The sequence below is a fragment of the Netta rufina genome (genome assembly GCF_964035555.1).
Source record: "Netta rufina genome assembly, chromosome: 12".
Classification (NCBI taxonomy): domain Eukaryota; kingdom Metazoa; phylum Chordata; class Aves; order Anseriformes; family Anatidae; genus Netta; species Netta rufina.
The window spans coordinates 8736085-8751395 of NC_140135.1; the positions used below are offsets into that span (position 1 = coordinate 8736085).

The following is a 15311-nucleotide window of genomic DNA, read 5'->3' on the forward strand; positions in this document are numbered from 1 at the left end:
TAAAATCTCACAATGCCTAAGCTAATCCAGTCATCACTTTTACAATAATTATAGAGGAAACGTTGTGACTATTAGCACCAATAAAGAGAAAAACTTCAAAAGATCTTCTTTAGCACTGCATTTGAGAGATAAAGTGCTTTGCTTTAATATACAGTTAAAATGTCAAGGAAATCTTAAGTATGGAAGAGTTTAATTAAATACCAGCTCAACATATTTTGGCAATGTAAAATTCACTGCTGGCATACTAGTTAGCAGAATCATTTTTACAGTAAAACATTTTTTGTCTATTTATAAAAAGCCTGAGGTTGATTAAGAGATGCCACATTGCAAACGTCCATAAACTTTGTTCCTGCAGGCCGGTATCTATTATAAAGTGTATTTACTGTAACAAAAAGGAGATGTTGACATACCCTGTGCTGCTCAGTAAACTTGCAAGAATGGATACAACACATCTGCCTTTCCAGTTGGAGTTGCGAAAGTGCTAAGCAGCTCGCTTTACTCATTAACTAAATGCTACGTACATGAATGCAGAGAACAGAAAAGGGACATCTTATATTAAGAACAAATGTGCAGACTACTCACAGACAGCAAAACCCACAATCAGCATAGAGAACCAACTCAAGAACGGGGCTTAATTCCCATCAGCAGAACTTGGAGCACGAGTTAAAAAGCAGAGCTGCAGCACTTAAGTATCTTAAGGAGAAGAGCCAGATTCTCACGAAACACAGAGAGGACAACAAACAAAGGAAAATTGTCAGCGCGCACCATTTCTGGGTCTTCCAAGGAGCCCACTGAAAATTTATCGAAAATTTGGATGTTAGAGTAACCAGATTTCTTTAATATTAATATTTTGGGTGAATATAAAAAAAGGTGGGAATGCATATTTTATATGCTAACACAGATACATTATTCACTCTACAGAAAAAAATGCTAGCGGCAACTTAAAAAACAGAAAGCCAACCGGCTTTATTTCAAGCAAACCAATGAAGCTCATATTTAAAAAAACTTTGTTTGACAAAGTCATTACAAGTTAAGGTCTTTGAAAGAGTTTGGATAGGCAGGATCCATTTTCTGAACGTAGAGCTTAAAACCACGGGAGTATGCATATGTTTAACATCACATACACATGTATATATAAAGGACACAGCTTCGCATTTTGTGTGTACACTTCAAAAGAAAACACTTAACAAAATGTGGAGCTATACAGACTATACAATTTACACAGGTGGGTGTCATTTCAACCCCAAATATTACCATTTGCTAGAAAACACTTTTATTTTGTACAAGACCTTGACATGATTAAGTTTACTCCTCACTCAGGAGGCTGAAACTGAACAATAAACTAAGCCATCAAAAGACTTTATTTCAACTTGTACAAAAGGCATTAAAAAACCTAAAATACATGCTTTACCAAATATATTACATCATACAAGTCAGCGTGGTGTTTTTGACAAACCTAGCTTCATTTCATCCACTTTTAATGGCATACTTAGTTGAAATGCAGAACTGACTACACTGGAAAACATTACTTTAAACTGGAAAACATTACTTTAAAATTGATTTCCAAGTGTATCAATTACCTTAACACAATTGCTTTAGCCAAAAAAAACAAAAACAAAAACAACCAAGTAAAAAAACCCTGTGCGAAATAAGGAGCTCCCATTCAGAAAAATGTTCTCAGTGTTCTGTGTAAGCATCACGTGTCATTTTGTCTGATTCTCCCAGCTAGACATGGTACCCTCGGCAACATGAGAGGCATTTTTCTGTCTGCTTGGCAGATGGATTCCTTTTTAGGATGGTTAAATTGTTAGTTGCTCAAAACCAAGTTTAATTTCACAATTGGTGATTTAGCTAGAGTTGTCAAAACACGTGGGAACTGCCAACAAGAAAATACATCACATCTATTGAAGCTCTTTTTGGCCTCATCTTGATAATATCAGACACAGTAAGGCATGTAGATCATAGCAATTACAAGTCACTCACAATCCTTGTGTGATAGGAAAAACATTTCCCCCTCCTCTCTGTATTACCTGACATAAACTGCGTAACAAAAGCCGTGTGAAGCATCACACAGAAGTGTGTACCGGTGTTGCTGAGTGGGAAGGAGATGAACCTCTATCAGAGGAGGAAGAAATGGACCGCGTGGCAGCTTCCCGCTGCAGATCTTCAACCTTCTTCTGGAGCTCAGACCGGATGGCAAGGAGCTCTTTGAGATTCTGATGGATTGGAACCTGCAGGTGAAGAAAGAAAAGGTTTACGTTGACTCTAATAATAAGTTATCTTCTCAAGTAACATTTCCCCTGCTTTCTGCAGTAATACAATGAATCCAACAGCTACAATTTTCAGTCTATCAGTATTTAGTGAGAGTTTCCTTAGTCATTTGAAATGAAGTATTTCGAACCATCCCTTTCTAACAACACAGTTGGCAGGAGGCCAACTCAAAAGACCGTTTGCAAACCGAGCTGTTGGGATAGCACACACTCCAATAAATGTACTTCCCTGAGAACTATTTCCTCTGCCTGCTGGGACAGAACTTGTTATGCAAAGAGAGCAGAGTTCACAAAGCTGGCTGCATATGGAACATCTTGTTACTCATCCAGCCAGGCGCCTTTCCAAGAATCTGACCCCTTCCAGCACAGCAGTGACAGAAGTGCACCAGGCAAGCCAGTCAAACTGCATCTCCTGGAGCCACACGCTGATAAACCTTTTGTAGAAGTGTCTCATACAGGTTGCTGCCTCTGCTGCTGACTTTGGCCATGGGTCTGCATTGAAGTTCTAGACAGACTTCACATTCTCCTGGAACACTCAAATATATCACAGACAAAGGAAGACCCAAGTTACGTTGCTTTTGCAGCTGGATCTGTTTTCTCAGACAAGCAGAGAGAGACCTCCCCTTCCTCCAAATGCCACAGAAAGCCCAAAAAAGTTTGGCTGTCAATTGCTTTTAATTTATTTCATTCTCTATAAACGCTGAATTGCTTACAGCTTTTGGAAAGCGCAAGATGGGAAAAGAATTTATTTGGGCTGTCAAGACAATCACAGGGAAATGCAGCACTGGGAAACCCAGAGCTTGCTAGACATAATAAGGAAATTATACCCTGGGCTTCTGGAATGCCAGGCTCCGGGGAACTGTGTTCACCAGGATCACTGCCTACTGCTCACAACTATTTGTGGGGCTGGGATGCACACCTGAGCCTGAAATTCTCACGTGGTGCTAGGTGAAGATGATCTCAAAAACCAGAAAGGGTTTCTCTCCTTGCTGTCAACACACAGCTGAAGCACAATTTAAGATTTTGCCAATCCTGACTTTTTAAAGAAATTAAAAAAAACAAACAAACAAACACAAACAACATGCATTTGATCTTGACATTTTCAAACTCTAACACTTGTGTTTCTGAAATAGGAAAAACACATTTCTAACTGAATTCATTTCTAACTGAATTGTAACTCGAGAGGATAAAATAGTACCAAACAGACTGTTTAAAGGCAAGTGCAACATATTTTTCACTGAATTATTTTTTTTCTTGTTTTGTGGCTTAGCCCACAAACCAAAACTTCGGCATATTCACGAAGTGCTGCTACCGGTACCTTGGGAGCGATCAATTCATCCAGCATGCCATCTAGAGCAATTTTTAAAGCATAACTTTTGGAGTTTTCAGCAGAGCAATCGGTGCACACCACCAAGCAAGCTCCCGATGGCCCTGCAGTCCTGCCTTCACTGTGGAATGAATCCCTCGTTGCAATCTTCTCCCACACCCACCTTCAGCAAGCGAGGCCACGAGTCTGAAGAGAGCAGCCTCCTCCACTAACCAACACAAAGCACACCTACAGAAAGCCAACTCTTTTTTTTTTTTTTTTTCCTGAGGTGGTTGTTAGGCGTTTTAAGTTTCTCAAGACACTGATGACACACACTGGGCAATTCAGATTTTGGTGGAGCCCAAGGCTTTCTGGACTTAGCACTCTCCCCCCTATAATTTTTTTTTCTTTCCTTCAAGTACAAGATCCCTTCTTCCTCCACTCCCACGTCAGAGTTCTGCTTTATGAAGACATCTTTCTGAAACACTCGGGTCGGTGACAGAATGATTTACCACTGCTGTCATTAGTCACGCCAGCCCTGGGTCATGGGAGATTTGTACACCTGAGCTCTGCACAGCTTAATCACCATTCGGCTCACCAGGCCTATTTCTCCTAGACACCTCTCACACAGGTGTTAGCTGCTGTGTTCCTCTGTGCTGTGCCCGATTCCCATCTGGTTTTTGGGGAACCCACTACAAATCTGTTCAGGCTACGCAGCACAAACGCCACTGCAGGACTTGGCACGCTGTGTAAAGCGCTTAGGGGAGCCCGGCTGCACTTCTCCATCCTTCTTCTGCATTCCCCTGAACCCAATTCCAGAATCCACATGTTCAAACTTGGATGTAGATGCTGTTCTCCCCATGCTTCCATCTCAAGGATCAGGAACATCTTAAAATAAATGCTCTAAATAACATTAATGACATTTTAAAAAGCAATGTATATTCAAGGCATGGAAAAAACTCTTCAACACGAAGGCTGCAAAGTTATGCACTCCAAAAATTAGAAAGTGTCAGAATGAAGATTACTTCTCCACACTTAATTCAGCCTTCCTGTACATCTGGATAAAATTGTTGGTTAAATAAACATTAAAACATTAGTTCCTCCCTTGTATTCCTGATTTATTCAGTGCACAGTTTGATGCTACTCAATTAGTGAGCAGTTTTTTAGCATTCAGTTTTCTTTGCAGTGCCTGACCCCATCCTTTTTTTATTCCTCTGAAATAAAAATGCTCAGTTTTCCTCACGGACTTTTCTGTACTTTCATCTCATGTCGAGAAACCAATTTATTTCTCCAGCACCCCAGTGAGGCAGGGAAGCATTAACACTCCACTTTCACAGCCAAGGATGTGGAATGAGCACCTCCTAATCTGGACCCCTTGGCTCTCAGGCTGGTTTAACAGAGAATTCAGGAATTCTGCCATTCAGCCTCCTGGGTATCAAGCAGGACACCGGTAAATGCCCCCTTCAACTGCTTCCGAACAGTGCACGTGAGGTTTTGATTCCACACACAACAGCATCCTTCACGATCCTGTCTAGATCACCTCAAAGAAAGACATCCAGAAAATGAGCAAGGTGGGCTGTGCACAACATAACGTATCGTTACGACATCAGAATATGCAGCCACTATACCAGGAGACAAGCTGAGTGCTGTCACTTCCTAGTTTTCAAGTGCTTAACTCTGCAGTTCCAATTAGACTCTTAGTACAGGCTGGGTGAAACTCAGTAAATGAACTATTTTCTCAGATTATATTCCGGGAGCAGAACAGAAAGCAGAGAGCTCCATCATGCTGAGCATTATCCACTCCTCGCTCCTACTCCCCATTAGTCACCATTCTCTCCTCATCAGCTGTATCAAATCCATCTCCCCCTTTCTAACTCCATTTCCTCTCAGTTCCTGAGAATTTACTGAGATTGTTCCAACCTCCAAATTGGATTAATTTTTTTCCAGGATACGACCAGGCACAATTCTGAAAGATAATTTCTCTTCCTAAGATCTCATGTATGCCCTAGAGATGCAATATTGACAGAAAAACAGCCCTTCACCCCAACAGAAACCTGAAACACCAGTATTTTCATAGGGGAAAACATTTTTGTCAGATGTATTCTCCTAAGAAACTAAGCGTTTTTGGATAAAGTTTTACAAAACAACTTGGTCAGGCACACATACTTGGTGGCTCAACACAAATCATTAAAGGCTGCCAAAGCTGTAAACAAGACTGAGTAGGGTCTGAAAAAAAAAAAAAAAAAAGTAATCTTTTACATTTTGGCCATCATTTAATAAGTGAACAATTGGATGCAAACACTGCAAAACAGGTCTCCGTAAGTATCATTGTGCCATTTCAAATGGCAGTGTAAACACACGTGATTTTCTAATGTCTTTTTCAGGAAAACACTCATTGTTGCTTTGCATTTAACACAGCATCACGTGCACACATACGGTACCACGTGGATGCACAATAGTATAAAATGATAACGTTTCATACCATGAACTTCGGATACATATTTTAATGTCCTGTAATAATGTGTCAAATTCACTCTAGAGAAATCTTTCATGCTTTCAGAGCATTTTGAAACAGCTGACAATGTACTCATTAGTGATAGAGGTCCGTGTTAGAATGACACATGCTTTGGGTAAGAAAAAGGTGATACAGGCAGCTGAATAATATAAAGAAATTATAGACGTCATTTTTATAAAAGAACTGAAAAGCCACATGGCACGAGGAGCTGCATTTTCTCCCAGGTATCTTAAATTCTGCTGCTGTAATTCCCTTTCCTTGAGCAAAACAGCAAATTCAAATGTAAAAGAATGAAAACATAGATAATGGTGCTAGAGAGAAAAAAAAAAAAGTGGGGGAACAAAGCCTCAATCTCAAGTCCCATGTATGTTTTTTATAAATGAAACTGTTGGGAGAATCAAATAGAACTGCTATCATGCAGCTTCCTGCTGTCTTGGAGGGAGAAAGAAGAGGATGAAGCATCTTCAGATGCATTCTGTCACAAGACCTGTGAAAATAATAAAGTTTACTTCTTGTCCACACTTCCTAAAGACTTACTCCCCAGCAGACCTGGTGCTGCCAGTGTTTCCTCATGCCATCTTGTGCAGATTTTGACAGCTAACTATTGACAGTTTGGCCATTTCACACCATTGTATTTCAGTACAATTCCTCTCTCCAATAAAGCCTTCTTCAGAGGGAATGGGTCCTGCAATCTTGACAATAGTACCTGTAATGGCTTGCTCTGAATGAAGTTCTCCTTTACTTTGCCACTGTGGGGAATAAAAGGAAGTGAAAGGGTGGCAGATTGCGCGAGGAACAAGAAGCCTGGAGAAGATCGTTTATTAGGAGATCTTGTTATCACCTCCAGCCTAGAAATGTCCACTTACACAGCACTAGTTGTGCCTCCACGACAAGCTTTTATTACAGCCTTGTTAGGAAATCGTCTAATTGATTTGACTGAGATGAATTTGTTGGGAGCCTGACAGCAGATGCCCTGCTTCCTCTCTCTCATCATGCCTCTCAAATTAGGGACGGGAGCTCAAGAACTCTCTCCAGACCCACCACTCATTTTTTGCTGCTTTACTCCGTGGCGTTGATGTTAGGTTTTGAGAAAGGCGTGCATCCCTCCCTTTGTAACAGCAGCTTCCCAGCCCATCACCTTAGTAATGCTGCTAGGCAACACCAGGCCACGAGAGCCAGTTCCCAATCATCTCTCTGCTGTACTCCAGGTGAGAGAAAATAGCTACTGCTGCCGCACGAGAGGAGCCTCCACAGATGAAAGCTAACCCACCAGGGCATTTACATCTTTGGTGGGCTGTAACTGGAAAATCGACTGGGCCACTTCTCATTAGGTCTTCAGGATGTTTTGCCCGTGCTAGTTAAGCTACTACCTCAACGTGCTGAAAATCGATCCGCCTCCTTTCTGTTCCTCATCAAAATATTCTGGTAAAAAGCAAAGCAGAGATCGCAGGATCAATATACTACATTTTAACAGATTGTGGTGTGTTAACTTCATCAGGGAAATCTGTCATTTGCCTATTTATAAAAACTAAAATCAGATTTCTCTAATGACATAAAACTTACTAAAAAAAAAACAGAAGTTGATAAAACAAAACCCAAACTGTCATTTATATCCGATGCAGCTATAAATACAATCCCAGCAGGGATAACAGGAAGGAGCTGGCCAACAGCACTAACTAGTGGGGACAAGGGCCTGGATCCTTGCTCCAGACCTGCAACACCTCAAGAAGACTTCATGGTGTCGATGATTTTTTGATTTATTATAATTACTACCCTAATGTTGACTCAGGAGCTAAAACAAATATGACTGACTGAATATTGTTGTTCCCCTCCCCATCTCAGAAGCAACTTAAAATAAAAAAAATTAAAACCAACTTATCAAGATTTTATTTAGCCAAGTTCTGAGATTTCCCTTGCTTTTAGACAATTCACATTTTTGCCCATTTCAACATTCCTAAAGTTTCTAGTCCAACTTTTCTGTATCAAGCCTTGATTAAGCACAGAACCTGCCTCTGCTCCTCACTTAAGCTCTTCACTTACACCTAGCTTCTACTCTTGCACTTCTTCCCTTCCCTATATATGCCTGTACTGCCAGTTACCCTCTCTTTCCTCTCTTTGGCATGAGCACTCTTTCCCTCGTGAGATTGGACATGATCCTCCCACTCCTACTGATACTATATTTGACACCCTCGACCCAAGCCAATAAAAAACAGCAAAACGCTGTAAAATTGGAGTTAGCCAAGTGGAGTTCTTCGCTCAGAAAGAACCGATTGAAGGTTCCCACCAATATATCCTATATTGCAGTGTTATCCAGGTAAAATGGGGGGACTTTCATTTTCCTGCTTAGCCAGATTTGTACCGTTTCATTCAAAAACAGGTGCTTACCTCTCCTACATCCTAAAGACAGGGCACCAACTGCCTATAATAAGCTGAAAAATACTTAGAACACTACTAAAGAAACATCCTTTATTGCTTAAAATACCACTGATATGAAACCATTTTTAATTGAATTATGCACATGCACATCAAAAGCAGAACCTGGTGTAGCATAACTCTCAGAAAAAGCCACTTCACAGCTATAATAAATTGTTCCTGCCAGGTGAAGACTTAAGGAAAGAGAAATTATTTCTTGTTTGTTTTTATAATTACACTTACACAGAAGCTACAATTTCAGTATACATACTATAACACATATAAAAACCACCTAGACATAAGACAGCTTCATTTCCAAAAAATTTCAAACCTTCCTCTTCTTTGAATTACTACAGTTCACTTTCAGTATTGATTTTCAGGCTTTCATTCCCAAGTAATCCTTCAGGATCCTGAAGTGCTTGTGGATAGCAAAATTTGTCAACACAAGGATAGTTATAAAAGAAATTATAATAGCTACTCACTTATAGTACCGCCAAGTCTTAATTGGATGGATATCTACTGTGTATTACTGTATTAGCTCAAGGACAGCCATTCACATGAAAATTGTTCAACAATGAATGCATTTTGTCTTGTTCAGTGAGTATACGTTATCTATTTTAGCAACAGGGAAGAAAGGCTGCAAAGAAAAATGGTGATTTTGAATTCATCACTTGACTTAAGACTGTCAGTTTTTCCAAAAACCTACTCTGTGCATTGCAAAAACAACAGTATCTTTCACTCAAGCTTTTTGTTCCTCTTCACGAAGACCTGAAAGTCTGACAGGCTTGCTTTTAAAACCTAGTTAACAGTATACTCATAGAAAAAGTCAATCTCAAATGATGAAAGCAGCAGTTTTCTATAATAATCAATACTTCCACACTTATTGTAAAGGTATGCTCCTGGGAAAGCAACCAAAACCTCCAGGCCTTCTGGAAAAGCAATACCTAGCAAAGAAAAATTATAAATCCTACCATGTGGGAACTGGAACACAGATTTTGCAAACAACTGTATAGATTTACAGGCTCAGGAAACTCTACATGGTACAGACTAATGCCATTACTTGTTAAAACCTACAGTCCATTTAGCTTTTGACATCTGATAGATTAGAACAATGTTTTGAGGGCTTGCTCTTCAAAATATGTTAGGAACAGCCAAAAATTAATATTACTTGTACAGTATTAGTTTCTCCTTTTCTGTACATGTTCCGACACAGTGCTCATTACAGGATAACAACCTTTTCTTTTCCCTCAAATAACTACAGATCCGTTCACAACACAGGATAAGGAGTTAGTCTGTATTTTAACCCACATCAATCAAATACAGAGCAGTTTATCTGCCAATGTTTGTTACCTGCATTAAGTCATGCTCTGGAAATCCCGACTCAGACACACAGAGAGAACCAGCTGGGTACTGTAAGAAACTTGCCTTGCCTCACAAGAAACTCTGCAGTGAATGCAGGATGAAAGCTAGCTATCCAGGGCAATACTCAAGTACCTAACCCACAAGGTTCCTTCTCCCGACATCTTCTGCTTCATTCTTTCATGCAAAAAGGATGGACTCAAAACCACGGATTGTGGACCAGCAATGCCAAGCATTTCCAGAGCCATATGATGGCCTTTTCCTGCCACAAAACGATGATAAATCAAATGTGCAAACCTTAAAAACATTACAACCAATGTCAACATCAGAGAAGAAAATGCTGGGTAACTTGACAGAAGGCAGGTATAATGGTTATGGACACCCCATGTGCCAGACAGCAAGTTATACCCAGTACATGGCAACACAAAGCATCTCAGTAATTGTATTTTCCATTTGAACCTCAACTCTTTTTCCAGTACCACTTAGCATCTTATTTGTCCTTTTAAATAAGCAATTTTTTTGTTTACTGACACTGAAGTTTAGCTGAGATCTGATCACTTAACTGTTCAATGCGTCAGATTCTTCTGCAATTTCTACACAGCAGAAAAAAAAGGCAGCAATCATGGTACCCTATTTATATGCTTTCCAGATAATTTCTGCATGCACTGTACAAACAGCTATTTATGCCTGCTTTTTGTTTTCCTTTTTTTTTTTTTAAGCCAACTATTAACCTCCGAACAGACTATCCCTGGCTGCTCGTGGAATCTCTGAAGACTGCCTGGAGCAGACAATCCTATCCCACTGCTTGAACTGAATTCATTTGTTGTAGACAGTGCTAATCTTAAGTTCTGGATCAAAGTCTTCACACACACAAAAAGAATGAGTTTGAAAAGTCCTTAAGGATTCCTACAACACTCTCTCCAGCACAGAGTCCGAATTTCCAGAGCAGAGCTTGGAGAAAAAATTGCAGGTATAGAAAAATTAAAAATAAAAAAATAAAAAATTAAGCCCTGTACTCCAAGGGTAGCTATAAAAACAACTACACGTACCCTAATGGACAATGCAAATTTATCAACTAAAATACATCCTGGTCCTTCCGTCGCACAGAGCAAGCCACAGCTTGAATTGAAAGGACCAGAGTTTTTACTCACGCTCTGCATATACAGATTGTAAAGTGTGTACTAGTTTGAAAATACTGCCCCTGCAGAAGCCATTTGGAAACATCATTTGTTGTGTTCCCCCCACCCTCCAGAGTTGCCCAGGCAGATAACTAACTGACATCTTGCAGCCAGAACTTCTCAGACCACTGTAAAGAAGAGGTCTGAACAACTACATAGGAAAGGAAAGAGAAATAAATGGCATCATCTGAAAAAAAATCAAGCGCATTGTACTATCTTATCTATTCCAGGCTAGTAGATTCATCTGTAAATACAGCAGCAGGTACCCAGAGAGCACACACCTCTGTACAGAAGAATGAAAGAGCTTATCTTCCACAGGTCACATAGAAATACACATTTCTGCAACCCCAGGAAAGGGCAAATCTGAAAAAAATCCCTGTTCCCAGTCAATGAATTTAAATATGATAGGACTAAAATCTATCTGATTTTCTTGGGACAAGAAGTCAATAATGATGTAATACCTCCAAACTGAAACCAAGGAGCGTTTTATTTCACTTAAGACTTAGAGTGACCTTGTTGAAGCACAGCTTAGCAAAAACGGAACCTGCAAGAGATATCCACATTTAACCTACGTTTTTTCTCACTGTTACTTATCAAGACATTGTGCTTTGAACCCTCTGGAAGGAGGCTGCGTGTCACCTAATTGCATGGGATCTATTGCAATATAGCTGTAATCCTAACATGGGGCTCCTGATATAATAAATACCATCAAAAATACTGGTCGAGCCTAAAACACAGAAGTGATGTACCAACATATGTAATCTTTTCTTTACAGCGCCTCCAACAGAAAGTATAACTTGGTGGCCAAACAGTTCTTGTATTTTGTCGTTATGCCAATTCTTCCCACCTCTTCACTCATTTTGTTTGGACAGGGACTGACTTTCACGTATGTTTACAAAGTCTGCCCACTATAGATCCCAGTTAAATACAAGTGATAACCTGACATTGCTGCAGGTCAATTATACCAAATTGCGCATAAACCATACAAATGTTTTCCAGCAAGCAGGCTAAGGAAAGATGACATGTTCTTAAAAAGCAATTTTACGTTAAAACCACGAAGATTAAAATACGCCTTATTTCAAGTTTTAATGTGTGCTAGAAACAGATACCTAACATTTATAGGACTACAGCAACCAAAACAGAACAAGTGAGGGAAACGTTTCAGTGAGAAAGCAAGCAATCGACACTACTGTATCTTAAAAGGTATTTTTCAGATGCCTGGATTTCTACCAGTGTTCTGTCCTTGAAACTTACTTAGGAACACATCTTTTAAAACAGCCTGTGACTTGTGGGTGTCTAATAAATTTGAAACTCACATCTCATGCTAACTGCCAGCAGATGAAAGCAGCTTTCAAACAGTCACTCAACGTAGGTAATTTATCATAATACGCTTGGGGATACCTTGAAATGTTACCTTAATAAAGAGACAGCATAGCACCCTCAGATATATTATGGTTACGAAACAAACTGATTGTTCTTTCTTCGGAATTCACAGAGCATACAGAGCATTCGTTTGATGAGATTCAGAGATTTATCTGAATAGCAGACATTACTTATCAGAGCAAATACGGGATGAATCAAGGAGCATGTATAGGGACTGTTTCATCTTTAGCATGCCAACTTGAAAACAGAAAGGTCAATTGAAAACAAGCATCAGTAAGACAGTAAGCATCTACAAATGAGTTGGCGTGTAGTCCAAGTCCTTCACAAACCACTGCTGTATTTTAAATCATTGTTGGTAAATGGCAAAACATGATTCAAGATAAAGTTATACTAAACTCTATGAGAAGGTTAAGGCAATAAAAGTATTAAAAAGTGCTATAAAATATTATAGAAGTGTTATAAAAGTAATCTTCTGATAACAAAGTTTGTTAATGTCACCTTTTACAAGTCAGTAAAGTGACACGGTAACACTATTCTACTGGTGTCTTTAATGAACATTAAGCATTTTACCACGTTTTAACATATCCCATACCTTGTTTTAGAAAATGACCCTATTCCCCATCAGCAACAGACAAAGAGTACTTTGAAATGAAATACTGCATTTGACCTTATAAAAAAGAGTATTTTTATTTTTCTCTGTACTTTTAACTAGAACATAAAAGTCAAGTGAAAACTCATACCTGAGGCCTCATTCTTGGGTTCCATCTGACATAGTAGTTGACCCACAGTTCCAAATGGTTCAGACTGGCAACAGGATACAGGACGTGGTTCTCATAGTTTACGTAGAAAGGATTTGTGAATTCATCTAACTGACTGTTTATATAGGACCACAGCGATACAGTCTTTGTGCTTAGCTCCTGATTTAAAAAAAATATAGAGATTATATAGATTGCAAAAATACAGATAGATTATAAAAATATAGATAGATTGTATAGAGTGCAAAATCTTAAAACGTGAGGTTAATATCTATAAGTCAGTAACATTATGAAAATTACCTTATCTACTGCAAAACTGCACTCTGAAAACACTTCCAGTAGCTGATCATTAAGTAGCCTTAAAACTTTGTCAAAACTTTTAACTCTTGTTCCCTTCCAAGGCTAACTGAGAAAGGAGATTCATGCATATTATTTTCAAAGACACCAAGGTCTAGCTGAGCAAAAGAAAGCTATGCTGGTCATAATTTACAGCAATGTCTACGGCTCCTTAAGCCTATGGTTACACACTGACCAATTCAAAAAGATTTAAAATTAAATTAGCCTTGAAAAGAAAATCATTGAAGAGAACATGTAGTTTGAAAGATCCAAAACAGCATTTGTGGAAAATAATTATTCTGTTCTCCTACTAGCACTATTTGCTCCTATCTATTGATATTATGCTTTAAGATGCCTATTTTAGCTTTACTTGCACTTCAGAAAGTTGTATTATTCTAAATGTAATCAGCATAAACATTGTCAGATCAAAGTTTCTAAATGTGAACTTAAATCAGATTCATCTTGCAATTTTACACTCCTTCAGTGTTGTAAAGCCTGTGTTTCTACTACCGCTGTGTCTTAAATTGCATTTCTTTATTGAGAACTGCATATGACTACTCATTTATGAAAAAAAGCTGTTTGGAAACCCTGTATTTGCTGAGAATGTGTTATTCAGCTCCATCTTGTGGTATTTGCATGCAACTTTTTCCCTACAGAAGCAGTGAGACAAACTAGAAAAATAACAAAGCTAAATCTGCCAAGGAATAGTTACTTCATGTTTGTGTTAGAGCAAGTATTGTAAACAACAAAGCCCAAAGTAAGCAAAAGTATAATTGGGAAACTAACAAACTTTTTTGTTTTATAATCATTTTTTTCCAAACTCAAAGTGTTTCATGGAGCCCTAGCTTCATTCATTTAGGCGTTTTAAATTTCCCTGGTCTTCAACCACAGGGTCAAATTATGTCCTAAAGTGACCTGCAAAGATACGCATAGGAGTTGCTCTGGAAACAGTTGAAGAAATGTTAGTATCACTTGATAACGTTTACTTAAAATTGTGTATGTTGGCCAGAAATATCTGAAAGTTAATTTTCTAAAACCCACAAAACCCACAACAGATGATAATTGAAGAAAAATTAGTAGCACCTCAGAGGTAGAACATTCTCGTACCATGAAATCTAATGTTCATTTTAAGACTATATGGCAAATTTATCAAAAAATACAGCTGAAGTGTTTTTAGGTCACGTATCTTAAGCATTTTCATGTAAAAATCAACAAATTAAGAATGCATATTACAGAAGTTATTTACCTCTTTTAATCTCTCTTTTTCACAGTTGCATAAGAAAGTCCCAAAGAGACAACTATAAAGATGATCCAGAATGGTGATCAAAAATAACTCATTGAATTCAAAGGCTGCAGGAAACTGAAATTAAAATAAATGGTTAAATTACTTTAAACTACATTTTAAGCAATGTAGTAAGGAAGAAACTCACATGTAAGAAATAACCAAAAGATTCAGATGAGATTTTTTTTTTTTTCTCTTTTAGTGATTATTTTCAGGAAGACTCAGCAATATCTGTAACTCCCACTGCAATAAAACATTTCACCTACATACTTCTTTATAATACTTCTACATATTTCTCTCTCTATATACCCCTTGGAGACGAACCTTACATTCATTGTGCAAGTACACTAGTATATAAGCGTAAAAATGTTAGCTAATATGAAAATGGTGACTAAAAGCAATTCGTTGTAAGGAGCCCTATCTAACAACATTTGGTTCCAACACACCCCAAACTGTCTTCAACATAAGCTTTATGTCTTTTCTTACACACCAAGAAATCATTTTGAAAGAAAAAA

General features: G+C 38.5%; 1 protein-coding gene across 1 annotated transcript in view; it reads right to left on the minus strand.

Moving 5' to 3' along the window:
• Positions 1-941: 941 nt before the first annotated feature.
• Positions 942-15311, minus strand: part of MTMR1 (myotubularin related protein 1) — a gene marked incomplete at its 5' end in the record, with an annotated part of 38216 nt that continues 23846 nt past the window's right edge. The window contains 3 exons of the mRNA XM_084294380.1: positions 942-2231; positions 13164-13340; positions 14761-14874. Coding sequence (XP_084150506.1) covers positions 2067-2231; positions 13164-13340; positions 14761-14874 — 456 coding nt within the window. The 3' untranslated portion in view covers positions 942-2066. The remainder of the gene's footprint in view (positions 2232-13163; positions 13341-14760; positions 14875-15311) is intronic.